Genomic DNA, 13,148 nt, shown 5'->3' with positions numbered 1-13,148 from the left:
ACTTTGGCCACCTCATGCGAAGAGTTGACTCATTGGAAAAGACCCCGATGCTGGGAGGGATTGGGGGCAGGAGGAGAAGGGGACGACAGAGGATGAGATGGCTGGATGGCATCACTGACTCAATGGACGTGAGTGTGAGTGAACTCCGGGAGTTGATGATGGACAGGGAGGCCTGGCGTGCTGCGATTCATGGGGTTGCAAAGAGTTGGACACGACTGAGCGACTGAACTGAACTGAACTATTGCTATAAATCAGTAACCCAATTGACCTTTGAGTAACAAAACCCCAGAGGCTCCAGGAAAGCTGCCTTCAGTCTGATGTTCACACAGAAGCTACAGTTCTGGGTGAGGCAGGGAAGCATGCACCCAACTCATCAAGGATAGAAATTGCCCCTTGCCACCTGCCTCACTTCCTGCTGCGGGACCCCAGCGATGAAAGGAATTGGGAAACTGTCAGTTGGAAGCTGCCACAGCTAGGAGGGTGGCATGAGCTCCCCAGGTAGAGACATCACCCTGGGAAATGTGCGGGTCAGCTCGGCTGGGCAGGTTTGGCCAGAAGGAATGGAGCAAAGGTGGCAGGAACCCTGCCCCAGTGTGCTCACCCACTTCCTGCTCCTGTTTGATTAGGGTAGTAGGGAAGGGCTCTATGCAGCTCGTCCCACCCCCAGTGGAGAGAACAGCCTGGTCTTTGGAGACTGTCCTGGACGTCCCCTTTTGTATTTACAAGATTACGATCTAAAGACTCACGCCTTTCCAAAGTTTGGAGTTAGGACATGGGTTGGCGATCCAAATGGCAGTTTATAGAGGACAGAGTAACCTAATTCTGTCATTAGTTCAAAAGAGGGACAATTCTGCCTTTGTCCATAACCTGAAGAATTTTATGTCAAATTCTCTGGGACAAGTCAGCAGTTTGATACAGTAACTCCTCTGGTTCTATCACTGTTTCTTTTATTTCATGTAGCAGCCGATTGAATCTATCTAGCCATACTGTGGACAATAGAACTAGGTTGAAAGCCTAAGAAAAGCATGGTTTTCTTTAAATTAATTACTTTAATTGGAGGATAATTACTTTACAATATTGTGATGGTTTTTGTCATTCACTGACATGAATCAGCCACGGGTGCCCATGTACACCCCCATCCTGAATCCTCCTCCTATCTCCCTCCCCCACCCATCCCTCTGGTTTTTAATGGAGGTTTTTAAGTAACAAACAGTAGGAAAAGAGGGAGAAAGGAACAGCATATGTGTGTCTCCGGGGTAAACAACAAGAAACAATAAAAGACAAGTCGAATATTCCACGGACCTACCATTTGGGCCTGGTTCAGGGATAGGATAGTTTTCCTAAAGGAAACAAAATAGAAAAATAATTTAGCATGTACAACAACTTTACCTTATGAACATTTCAAAGTTTCATTCAAATATTTCTTCTTATAATTAACACAGATTCAGACCATACCGCTGCTGGGTGGATGTCGGAGGGGTTATCCTGAATCCTGCTGACTCCAACTGCTGACCTCACCCAGCCCACTGGTGAAATGTGCCATGGAGCAAGGAAAAGTACACAACTTGCATACCCTGGCAGAAAGGATACTTCTGGGTCTCTAATGTGGGGTGTGGATAATACATTCTTACTTAGTTTTCTTTGGTCTGGCGAACTTGTACTGGGAAAGGACGAGGTGTTTCCAGCAGTGGCACAGGAAGGCTTTTGTCTCTGGACATGTTGGAAACTGTGTGTGCTCCGCTCATTCACATCAGTGCACAGACTAACGCTTGGTACTCTCTTTCAAAACCTCCCACTGGAGTTTTAGTTTGGGGGGACACAGAGGACCTGCATTTTGCACACGCTCACTGGGTTAAAAAGCAATCTGATGGTCACAGCTATTTATGATGAGGATAATGATAATTTACCGAGCTTTTTTTCCCACTGCCAACTAGCTAGGAAGTTCCTAATGACAAGGTAGAAGGACAGTGAGTGGCCAAATCCAAATGTTCATTTTATTAATTCTTTGAAGGCAGCCAAGCAAGAAGAGGGAGAAGGGATACAAATAAACCATTCACTGGACATACCATGTGCCAGACAGTCTACTGGGCTTTACATACATCCTGGCACATGGCCCATCACTTGCAGATGGGAAACCTGAGACTAGCAAGTTAAAAAAACCTGATCAAGGTCACAGGACCAGAATGGACAAATCAGGTCTAACCCCAGGTGTGTCCAACTCCCAAGCCTGCCTCATTGCATCTCATTGCACCCTCAAAGTGGAATTTGCCTTTTCTCCTCTAGGGGTGATGTAAGGAGCAATCAGATAATGAGAATTTTGGAACTGGACCCAATGCAGAGTGCTCTAGAAGGAAGCATGGCTCAAAGCTTGCCTCCTTCACAAAGCCTCCTCCAGATGCTTTTATGGGAGCAATAAGTAATCCTAGTGCTATTTTGATTGGAGGAGGAAATGGCAACCCACTCCAGTGTTCTTGCCTCGAGAATCCCAGGGACAGGGGAGCCTGGTGGGCTGCCGTCTATGGGGTCGCACAGAGTTGGACACGACTGAAGCAACTTAGCAGCAGCAGCACTATTTTGCTAACATGATAAGAACCTTGTTGCCAAAGACTATGCCTTCAATCTCTGGCACCAGATACAGTGCTCTGCGCCAAACCTGGGAGGCTTGGTACTTGTTAAATAATCACTCTCCATAACAGTATTTCCACAGAAAGTCTGAGGTTCTTGCTCATCCAAGATTATCAGCCTTTTCTGTTATAACAGCTCAATGCTTATTTGAACTCCCTGTTTCCCGTGAATCAAAAGATCAAAGGGTTAACGCTCATGCTCATTAGTTAACACTGACCAACTTCTCTGTGTCAGGTGCTGCTCATGCATCACCTCAGCTCATCCCCAGGACAACCCTATGTAATGCCTTATTATTATCCCATTTTTGGTCTATGATGAGGGTGAGGAACAGGGAGATTTGGCCGTCTCTTCATAGTAACAATAAGGTAGTAAATGATGGAGCTGCACCCAAAGTAGCTTGATGGGGGGACAAGAGGCAGTTTTTTCATCTCTTAATACATTTGGAATGAAGAGAGGAAAGGAGAGAGGAGAGAAGAGAGGGAGGGAAGAAAGCCATCTAGAAACAGGCAACTCCAGATAGCTGGCTGTCACCAAAATCTTTCTCAAAGTTGCTGGTCCCACATCTGACATTATACAGCATCAGAGACTGCTGTGTAAGGTTATGGTTCTGTTATACGGAATGAAAATTTAAATTACATGCTAAAATGAAACTAAGACTAAGTAAGGCTTTTTATTTCAAACATGGAACTGCACTCTCCCCATCCCCACCCATCCCCTACCCCCACAACCCCCTAAGGTGCTAGTAGGCAACTTTCCAGGCACTGGGAATTTGGGATGGAAAGATGGTAAGATCCAAACTCAAAGCAACAGTTAGGAGCACCAAGTTGCCCTTGGGTCACCAGAGATTATTGTAACTGGGAGTTAACAGAGCTCACAAACTTTGGTCTTACCACATGGGCAAAGCTGCAGTGTCTCTCCTGGACACTAGAGGGTGCTGTGCCGATAACCTGTTTTTTCCTTAGTAGCAGAACAGACTTGGGGAACTTAAATACCCGTCCCTGAAAATCATCTGTCTTTTTCTGTTCTTTCTTGCTGAGTCTAAAGACTCTTACAGCTCAGTTTGGCTCTCCTCTCTCTTCTCTGCAGGAGACATGCCACCCGAGCACAAGACCATGTTAAGATCAGTCCTTAAATTTGTAAATATTATCCTAAGCATAGCTGCAGGGCTCACAATGTTTTCAAAAGTTATGGTTATTAAAAAAAATCTTGCTTTTCATTTATGGTTGGTTCCTTGGTATGATGTTGGCTAAATCCTGTTTACTTAATCTCCTTTTCTGTCTCATATTACAGTGGTGATATTCATTTATCCTATTTCTCATGTATCAAAATTTCTTAGCTCCTCTGAGATCTCATAATTTCACTTTTAACCCCCTGGCCCCTTTCTTCATTCCCAAAGGTTTGTCATCACACATATTCAAAGTCTCTTGAACAGGATTTCTTATTTTTCTGTGAGTGATAGTAACCAAGGGATAGAGAGGAGTTGAGGAACACTCTTTACTGAGTTATGTAAGTTTTACAGCATTTTCACTTTGAGTCCCTTCTATGCCCTTCAGGTCTTCCTCCTCCACCACCACCACAAATAAATCATGTAAATACTTCAGGAAGAACTCTGTGGGAACACAGAATCATCTCAGGGGAATCTCACATCCTAAATGTTATCTTGCCTTTCCTAAATATATTTTCTCAAATTAGCTTAAATATATATTCCCTGAATATGCCCTATTGGCCCCCTTTCCTCAACTTCCAGTTGTCCATCTGAGTATGTCTTGCCTGGATGGTAGCAATGGTCTCAAGATGAGGAGAAATTAGGAGAAAATGCCCTCCCCCTCCTCCAGCCAACATGACTCTGGAATCACCTATCTGTGTTGAAACACAGGTTCCCCTCCAGGAGCTGTGTGTCCTTGGGGCAGTTACATAAGGTCGTTGGACTTTCAATCTTCTTCCTCTGTCTAACGAAGATAATCATAAAAGAGAGAGCCCTTGGGAATTCCTCAGTAGTCCACTGGCTCCAAACTCTCTCTGCCAAGAGCCTGGATTCAATCGCTGGTCGGGGAACTAAGATCTCACTAGCTGTGCAGCTCAGCCAAAAAAAAAAAAAAAAAAAAAGAGTGCCTGACTCGTAGTAAATGTTAGCTCTTATTACAAAAGAAATAAAATCAAAATCCTTTCTGTAAAATCAGCTCACAACGTGGTTGAACCAGCTCTAGACAACCGTGTCCTTTTTCTTTTGAAAGGGTAACTTTTAAAACTATTTTGGAGAAAAGTTGTATGTCTCTTGTTTCTCAGGTCAACATGAAGGGAACTAGACTGCTTCTGAAAAGGCTGGAATTTAGGAGAAAAGTCAAGTAGGATTCCAGCATTTTTTAGGCTTGATTCTAACAGTTGAGTGTAAAGACCGTGCCCCCTGCCTCAGAGTAAGGGACAAAGGGCACGGCTGGGAGAAAGCGGCCATTCTCGCCCCCTGGTCCTTGCAGCCCACCTTTGCCGCCTGCGCTACTTGCCAGGTCTCCTGTCAACCTGCTGGCTGGCTGCCCTGCACCCTTAAGGAGACCAGAGCAGAAAATCTTATTTTTGTTTCCCTCACTCCTCAACTTTCCCCCTCCCCTGAGGGCTTGAAGGGTGTTTTGAGGGTATGAGGAAAATTCAGTTTTCCATTTGGCCACTTTATCCTAAGAGGCTTTGTTCTAGCCGACACTGGTCCTGGCAAACTCGAGGTCAAAGTAGAAGGGTCAGACATTCTCGCAAAGTTCACTGAGCGGGTCTCCAGCCTCCAGCCCAGGCTCTCTGGGCTCCAACCAGTCTTCTGCCGATAACAATCTTTCTAAATTGCAAATTCATTTAAAGTGTCCAGTGGCCCTGCAAAATCCTAAACCCCCTCATTTTGCAAGCTATTTACCTCCTTGCAAGCCTCCTGCAATTTCCAAACCACCCCACACTCACTCCCTCACCTCAAGGGGGCCATTTCTCCACTGGTCAATCCCCTTTCTTCTTCCTTGAGATCCCACAGGAGGTGAGAAGTGAGGGGAAGGGAGTTACCTGGAATGGCTTCCTAATTCCTGTGGGAACTCAGGGAGATTTGAGGTTTGGATGTATAAAGATTGCAGTGTCAGGGACATCCAGGTGAGGTTGTCCAATAGAAGGTTGTAACCCTGGGACTGGCTCGGATGAATCACGAACATGGAGAGAAACAATCACCTCCTGCAAAAAAGACTCTTCTCTATCCCCACCACCCTTCCTCTCCTGAGCTTCCGCAGCACCTAATTGAATCCATACATGATGGTCATAAGATTCTCAACAGTGATAAACTTTGAATATCACTTCACAAAATTTGACCATAGTTTCTCCAATAATTAGTGTTCTTCATGTAAATCTAGTTTGGGGAAAACTGCCAGCTTTAACAGCCACACTAAAAGACTTATGAAGTGGACATCAATGTTATATATGAGTATACACTTCTCCTCAATTTCTCTGTCATGCAGTTTTGAAAGAAATTTACCCCACACCCACCCATAATTCTAGTGTTCCTATCAGAACAGGGTTACTTTTACCAGGTCTGTTAGTAGCGCCAGGATGTATAATATAAAATGTTAAAATCCTGTTTGTGGTATTGTTTACTGCTCCTCCTGCTTTTAGGGGAAAATGTCAGCTTTGTACTTCCTGGCCTTTTGCATTTGGCCTTTGGCACTGCCCTTCTATGGCATCTGTTGGCACAGATGGCAGTATTTGCTGGATTTAATTGCCTGTTGTTATCTGGTTTTGTTTTGTTTTGTTGTTGGAACATAATTAAGATAAAAAAGAAAGGAGTTATTTCTTTGGCCTATTTGTTACTACCTCATTTTCCTGTTTTCTGAAGGAGTTTTAGATTCGGCTTCAACTGCCTCTGACTGATAAGTCTAGCTCAGGTATTAAAGGGTTAAGCAGCCTCGTTTCCTCACTCACAGTAATCTCCCAGTTTAGCCCAGCTGTTCCTTAAAGCCTTTCGGGGCCCTTTAATTTAATCCTATAGAAGCAGGCAGCTCAGCCTACTGGTGGCAAAACCAGGGAGACAGACCTGACATTTAGGATCACCCCAGCTGCCGTGTGATCATACCCCCCTCTTTCTACAATCTTCTCCTCCCCAACCAAAATCTTAACAGCAAAGTGTATATGCAAGAAAGGGACCCCTTGAATGTGTATTACAGACTCAGAATTATCTCACTTTTTAAAATATCATTATAGATTCAAAGGAATTCTTTGGACATCAGATATAATACATTTCCTCACAGAGCAAAAACTAAGAAATATCTTCATGGTACTCTGATTAATGTTTAAACTTGATGCCAATGCACTATTTTCTCTGCCCTTTATAATTAAACAACATCAACCCGTCGCTCTGAAATGATTATTTTCCCTTAACCAGTTCTCTCTTCATACAGCTATCATAAAACAAAAACATCTGACTACATCCCCTCCACCAGGTGGGGGCTGTGCTGTTCTTGTTTTCCCTGTCCCCAGGCTCCTGCCTGAAATCTGAAAGAACTGGTAGGTAAGAATAAGGGAGATAACATGTTCTCAGCATGGTCGATGGACTGCTGCTGATAGGTGATGCAATATGTACAGAAATTATTGGCAGGGGCATTTAGAGATGTTTACAGCATTTTGACATTGCTGCAACATCCAAATGCAGTGATACAAACATACTGATCCATGACCAATTGGAAACAAAACTAAATTGGTCCTTTATCTCAGACAGTTTGGGAAACACAAACTATTTAAATTCTCCAATGCATGAAAGTGAAAAGTGAAAGTGAAGTCGCTCAGTCGTGTCCGACTCCTAGCGACCCCATGGACTGCAGCCTACCAGGCTCCTCTGTCTATGGGATTTTCCAAGCAAGAGTACTGGAGTGGGGTGCCATTGCCTTCTCCAACTATTTAAATAACTTCCCTCAAATAGCTTCTTCGGGGAAAAACTAATTAGACTATTTCATATCCCAATTCCATGAAATAATAATTCAGAGAAAGAATTCTGTAAGGGGGCAGAATTCACCATCCCAAAATATGTCTCTTAGGCATATTAATTATTTTAAGCTGGTTATTTTTGAATAAGTTCTGAAAACCCAAGTGACACATTTGTAAGGAAAATCTCCGTTTATACGGGTGTCTTCCTCAATGTACCAAATAGAGGAAGATGACCAAATCTCTCGAAACTCGTCAGTGGAGAAGGCAATGACTTAAATCTGTATAACAACCTTACCCTTGTTTTCTGAGCTTTCCCTGGCAACCTCCCATAACTGACTCTCCCCACCCTCAACATCTTCTTTTCTCTTTAGCTGTAGATGGTATTCAAGGTGAGGGCTTTGGCCATTTTGGCAAGTTTCTCAGTTTTCCTGGGTCTCTCTCATGTATGCATATGTAATAAAATTTTGTTTGGTTTTCTCCTATCTCATGTCAAGGTCCTATCTCAGACCAGCCAGAAGAACCTAGAAGGGTACAGGAAAATTTCTTGCTCTCCAATGCTATCTAATTCTCACACAACTCAGAGGTGAGTACTACTACCATCCCCATTATAAAGACAGGAAATTGAAATGGAAAGTAATCTGTTAAGTCACACAACCAGAAGCAGTAGAACTGCTGGCCACTCTGGCCCCTACTTGGCTTGTGATCTCATTACTGTCTCCATTTGAAGAGGACCTCAGCGAGCTGACAGTGTTTGCTGATAAGCTGTTTGTGCATCAGCTTGGTCACCTCTTCCATTGTTTCTTTCAAGTCCACATGTTCTCTATTTAAAATGCTAGGGGTAAGGAAGAGTGAAGGAGTGAACGTCCTAAGTCCTCATCATAAGGAATTATAAAGAAACCAGCAATCTCTCAGTGTATATATGTGTACACACTCCTACTCTGATTTACCACCCAACTTACAAATGCCCCAGAGCCCAAACCACAGTGCAGGCCCAAGTCCCCTGGCCAAGGAGCACTGACTCCTCCCTTGCTGTGACTGTGGTGATCACTAGTTACCTAATAGTGAAGGGGTTTAATTTTTCCTTCCCTGCAGCCACAGCTTGGAGAAAGAAAAGGGAATCCTGCATTTTTCATAGGCAGTTTAGAGGAAGGCTGGGTATCAGGTTTCCTTCCTGGTAGGCAGGCCACAAGTTTCAAGTGGCTGCTGAGATGTCTACTCCCAATTCAACCCCAAAACACTTAGCCTATCTGCTTTAAGGGGGTGCTTTAAGGGGGTGCAAGGGCAGAGATATCCCACCAGTTGGCTCCCTATGGAGGTGCTGGGCGACACGCATGCTCAGGAGGGAGTGGCGAGGGCCAGAAGGGTCTGTGTTAGGTTGCAAGTGTTTGGAGAAGGAAATGGCAACTCACTCCAGTATTCCTGCCTGGAGAATCCCATGGACAGAGGAATCTGGGAGGTTCTCAGAGACACTAAAAGGTCCTGTCCCAGAGACATCTTAAATTCGAACCAAACTTACCATTTTAATCTACTCTCTTTTGTCCAGTAAATGAACCCCATCACCTCCAAGAGTTGGGGTCTTCCTGAATCCACCCTGAAGCCTTTCACCCAGTGAGTGTACCAACCCCACCACCACAGGCTACATTCTTCAGCCTATCACATTCTCATCTCTTTCGGATACACTCACTCCATCCCAGCCCCTAATTTGGGCAGTGGGTGGCTTCTAAGGCACAGTTGATAAAACCAATTTTAGGTGAGCCTCCCCACCCTCTTCTATGTTCAATGCTTAGTTCTACAGAGCCACATAAACAGTCTGGCTGAGCAGTGGGAGAGCCTGAGTTTAGGAATTAAGGCAACGGAGAGCCTGGGGGTGTAATTACAGTTCTGCTTATTATTAGGTACACTGACTTTCCTTAAGGCAGGCCCTGATCATTCAGTGCCTGTGTGATAAGCTTCGTCATTTGTGTCCGACTCTCTGCAACCTTATGGACTATAGCCCGCCAGGCTCCTCTGTCCATGGGGATTCTCCAAGCAAGAATACTGGAGTGGGTTGCCATGCCCTCCTCCAGGGCATCTTCCTGACCCAGGGATTCAATCTATGTCTCTTATGTCTCCTGCCTTGGCAGGGGGTTTCTTTACCACTGGCACCACCTGGGAAGCCCGAGCATTCGGTACACCACATATTTATAAGACCAGAAAAGAGGACACAAAATTTTGTCCTGCTCTTAGTTTGTACTTGCTTTTCCACTTGCCTGAATGTCCCCTAGTTTCCGTCCTCAAGTAGCATCCATCTCCTCTAGGGTCTCTTCCCTGGGCTAAAGGCCCCTGTGAGGCCTTTACTCTCTGTGGCCTCCAGCAAAGTCCTCACACTTGTATCATTTAGTGCATCTGAGTGTCTAGAGCAGCTTGGGTGTCAGGGCTGTGTCCTCCTCCTCCTCTCTGAGCCCCCAGCCCAATGTATGGCACACAGCAGGCTCCCTCTCATCCAGTAAATGTTTGTAGATGCAGGGCTGAGTTTGAGATCACTCTGTAAGCTGTGTATAGCTGTACCACTTTCCTTTCTTCATAATACCATCTGGTGTCTGCAGCAATAAGAACTAACAGTGACACTTTAATTCAGGATCTTGGCTGGAGGCTCCAAGGGGAGTAGAAGGAGCACTGGAATAAGTGTCTGAAACTCTGGGTTATTCTGGGCTCTCTTAACTAATGAAGCCTGTCACCTTGGGGATGGCACTTCCCTCAACTGAGTTGGCTCTGGGCAGGCATTCTGGGGTCCACAGACCTCTAGAGGATCTATGAAGGAGGGCCGTAAAGGAAGTCCATGAACTCTGAAATTGCTGCCAAACTCAATCTGTTTGCATCCTATGGGGACAGAAACCATAGATTATCAAATAGTCAAGAACTACTTGACTACTTGACTAAAGCTGGATAATTTTCCAAGTCTCTCCAATTTAGATCCTGGTGCATACTCTCTCTGAGGGGGAAGGAAGTGCTAGGGAATAGGTGAGATGGCTGGCACAGGACCCATCCCACATACCAACTGCCCAGGCCCATTTGAGATGGACTTTGTCAAAGGAGCCCTGGCACAACTACAAGGCTGACTCCGCAGCTCCCAGAACTTTGGTCCCATGAGCCAGGGAGCAGAGGCAGGGTCTGGGGTGCAGGAGACACATACATATTGCTCTTAAAGGGACAAGGGAGAAGGAACGGGAAGGAAAATGGCTGAAACATAAACCACGTGTGGACTAAGAGAGGTAAGGAGGAAAGGCGCTTTAGAGACATGAAGACTATCAAGATCCACAAATTTGGCACAGGCATGGCGAACACCAAGAGTCCTGGAGATGGAGATCTGTGCTGACACTAAACGTGCAAGAAGCTGGCACTTTCGGAGTATCTATTAGGTGCTAGGAATTCTGCTGATCTAATAATCCTGCAAAGGGTGTGTGATCAGCCCCAAGCAAGAAAGATTAAATACGAGTACCACAGCTTTTAAATGTCTGACTCTTCTTTCTGCCTGCACTGTCTAACCAGGAAAGAAGCCCAGCACGTGTCCTAAATGAGGCAGCCTGTCTGATATCACTTCTGCAAAATGCAATGACAAGGGGCAGGACTATGAATCCGAAGCTGGCAAAGGAGGGAGAGGGCTTCAATCATTTTGCAACCTTCCTGGGCTCTGGCCACGTGCCGGCCACGGGGCTAGGTTCCGGGAGGGACGTTACAAGAACCCTGCTCACCGCACCTTAGAACGAACGGCCAACTGTCCCCCTCCCCCCAACATGGTAACCAGCTCGATCGCCGGGCCAGGACGCGCAGTGTGGGGCCCGCACCGCGCTGGAATTGGCGAGCTGAGACCGCGGCTGGGCTTGGAGGCGAGTAGGGCAGGAACAGGCTAGTCTTCCCACTCCCGATCCAGTTTTACCAAGCGCAAGTCTCCGGGTCCGTGCACCACCAGGGAGAGGTTCTCGGGCTGGGCCGCCGCCATGTCTGTCGCTCTCTCCCTCTCGGGTCGGGGCCGCTGTCCGCAGCTGGTGAGGTGGCTTGGTTGGCGGCCCCTTGGAGGGTTGGGGGTGAGGGGCGGGAGGCTGGGCTTTGACTGGGAGCGCGCGCCCAGCTCCGGGCGGGGCCTCCTTGTCCCTGACAGCCGGGCGGGGCTAGCGGAGAGGGGCGGGGCTAGCCTTCCCCAGAGCTAGCCGGGGGCGGGAGTGGGGAGGGGGAGCGGGTGGGGGGGAGGGTGCGAAGAAAGTTAGAGAGTGAAGGGAGGGGGTAGGGAAGGGAGAGGGAGAGGTAGGAAGGGGGTGGGGAGGGGTGAAGAAGACCAACCCAGCTCCACCTGCAGTGCACAGTTGGTCTGTCTCACATCCAAGGGGACCAGTCTGCCCTGAAAGTAGTCTGCAGAGGCAGTACCCCTCAGACCAGAGTTCTCAAGCTTTAGCTGCGGAGTAATGAGGATGGGCAGTGTGGGGCAGTTTCTCAGGACCAGCACAGAGATTTTGATACAGTCTAGTCTCAACTGAGGCCTTAGGGTCTGTATTATTAGCATTGAGAATGCTGAGGCTGCAGGTGGCCAATGGTGTGCTGCACTGATGCAGTGTCTATGTTGGGCGCATGTCCCCAGAATGCAGCACAGTGCCTGGCACCAGAAGTGAATGAATGAAACGGTGCATCGCCCTGTGGGCCTGATGCTTAAGTGTAAGGAGGCCATGCAGTGGAATCTGTGAGTCCCTTTCTCTTACCCAGCTGCTTTTTATATTAGAAGCAGGATTTCTGCCCAAATTCTTCCTTTAAGTCTCTCTCCCCTTCAAGAAACAGGGAAGTTTAACTCTAAGGGGAGAGAGTTGCCCTCTGGGAAGGCCTAAGTCTGCAAAGACCCAACCCTGCTTTGAGGACTTTGAAGACAGTGTATGGATTTCATTCCCTACACCCTTTCCTCCTCCAGACACTCTACCAGATCCTCTCACCTACTCCTGGACACTTTCCCCAGCACCTTATTTCTTGACGATGTTTTAGTGTGGCACCTACTCCGTGCCTCACATATGGGGCATGGCCTGTCTTTTCACTAGTAATCCTCCCTTCCTCAGATGTACTGGAAACCCACTGGGACTAAGGCCTCATTCATTAAACAGAACCTGGTAAACTGGTCTATACAATGAAGGAGCTCAAAAAAGAATATTTGATGATGAACATGGATCAGACTTTGGAATGCCAATAATGACACAAAAGGAAGTGTGTGTGTTGGTGGGGGGAGTATTACAAGGTATAACAAGGCAATGGGATGGATTTTGTAGGGGACTTACAGAGTCAGTCATGTTTTTGCTTTGAGACGCCTCCCACAAGGTTTGGCTGTGCTTGGCTGGTTCCCCAGGCTGCTCCTGCACTCTGCTGAGCAGGCCGTAGAGAGATGACTAACTAGGGGTTGCTTGCCTTCACTCAGGCACCTGAATTTAAAACAGCTTCACCTTCTTGCCTTGTAGCATTTCATCACAGTCTCCCAGAAGGTTTTTCCAATGAGTAAAGCTGAAGATGGAGAAAGCCTCAGGAATGGCTTAAGAGCGGAAGGCTACTTGAAGTAGATACTTCTTGAGTTTTAA

The 13,148-nt window shown here is 46.5% G+C and overlaps 1 protein-coding gene across 1 annotated transcript in view; it reads right to left on the bottom strand.

Moving 5' to 3' along the window:
• The window catches only part of SORD (sorbitol dehydrogenase), a 35,168-nt gene extending 23,479 nt beyond the window's left edge, over nt 1-11,689 (bottom strand). The window contains exons 1-2 of the mRNA XM_010847748.1: nt 11,480-11,689; nt 1,307-1,340 (exon numbers count right to left, since the gene is read on the bottom strand). Of these exons, the coding sequence (XP_010846050.1) occupies nt 1,307-1,340; nt 11,480-11,542 (97 nt within the window). The 5' untranslated portion in view covers nt 11,543-11,689. The remainder of the gene's footprint in view (nt 1-1,306; nt 1,341-11,479) is intronic.
• Nucleotides 11,690-13,148: the final 1,459 nt, after the last annotated feature.

Source organism: Bison bison, unplaced genomic scaffold (assembly GCF_000754665.1).
Source record: "Bison bison bison isolate TAMUID 2011002044 unplaced genomic scaffold, Bison_UMD1.0 scf7180017864254, whole genome shotgun sequence".
NCBI classification, from domain to species: Eukaryota; Metazoa; Chordata; class Mammalia; order Artiodactyla; family Bovidae; genus Bison; species Bison bison.
Note: the sequence above shows the minus strand (reverse complement) of the source record. Positions and strands in the feature narration are given on the sequence as shown.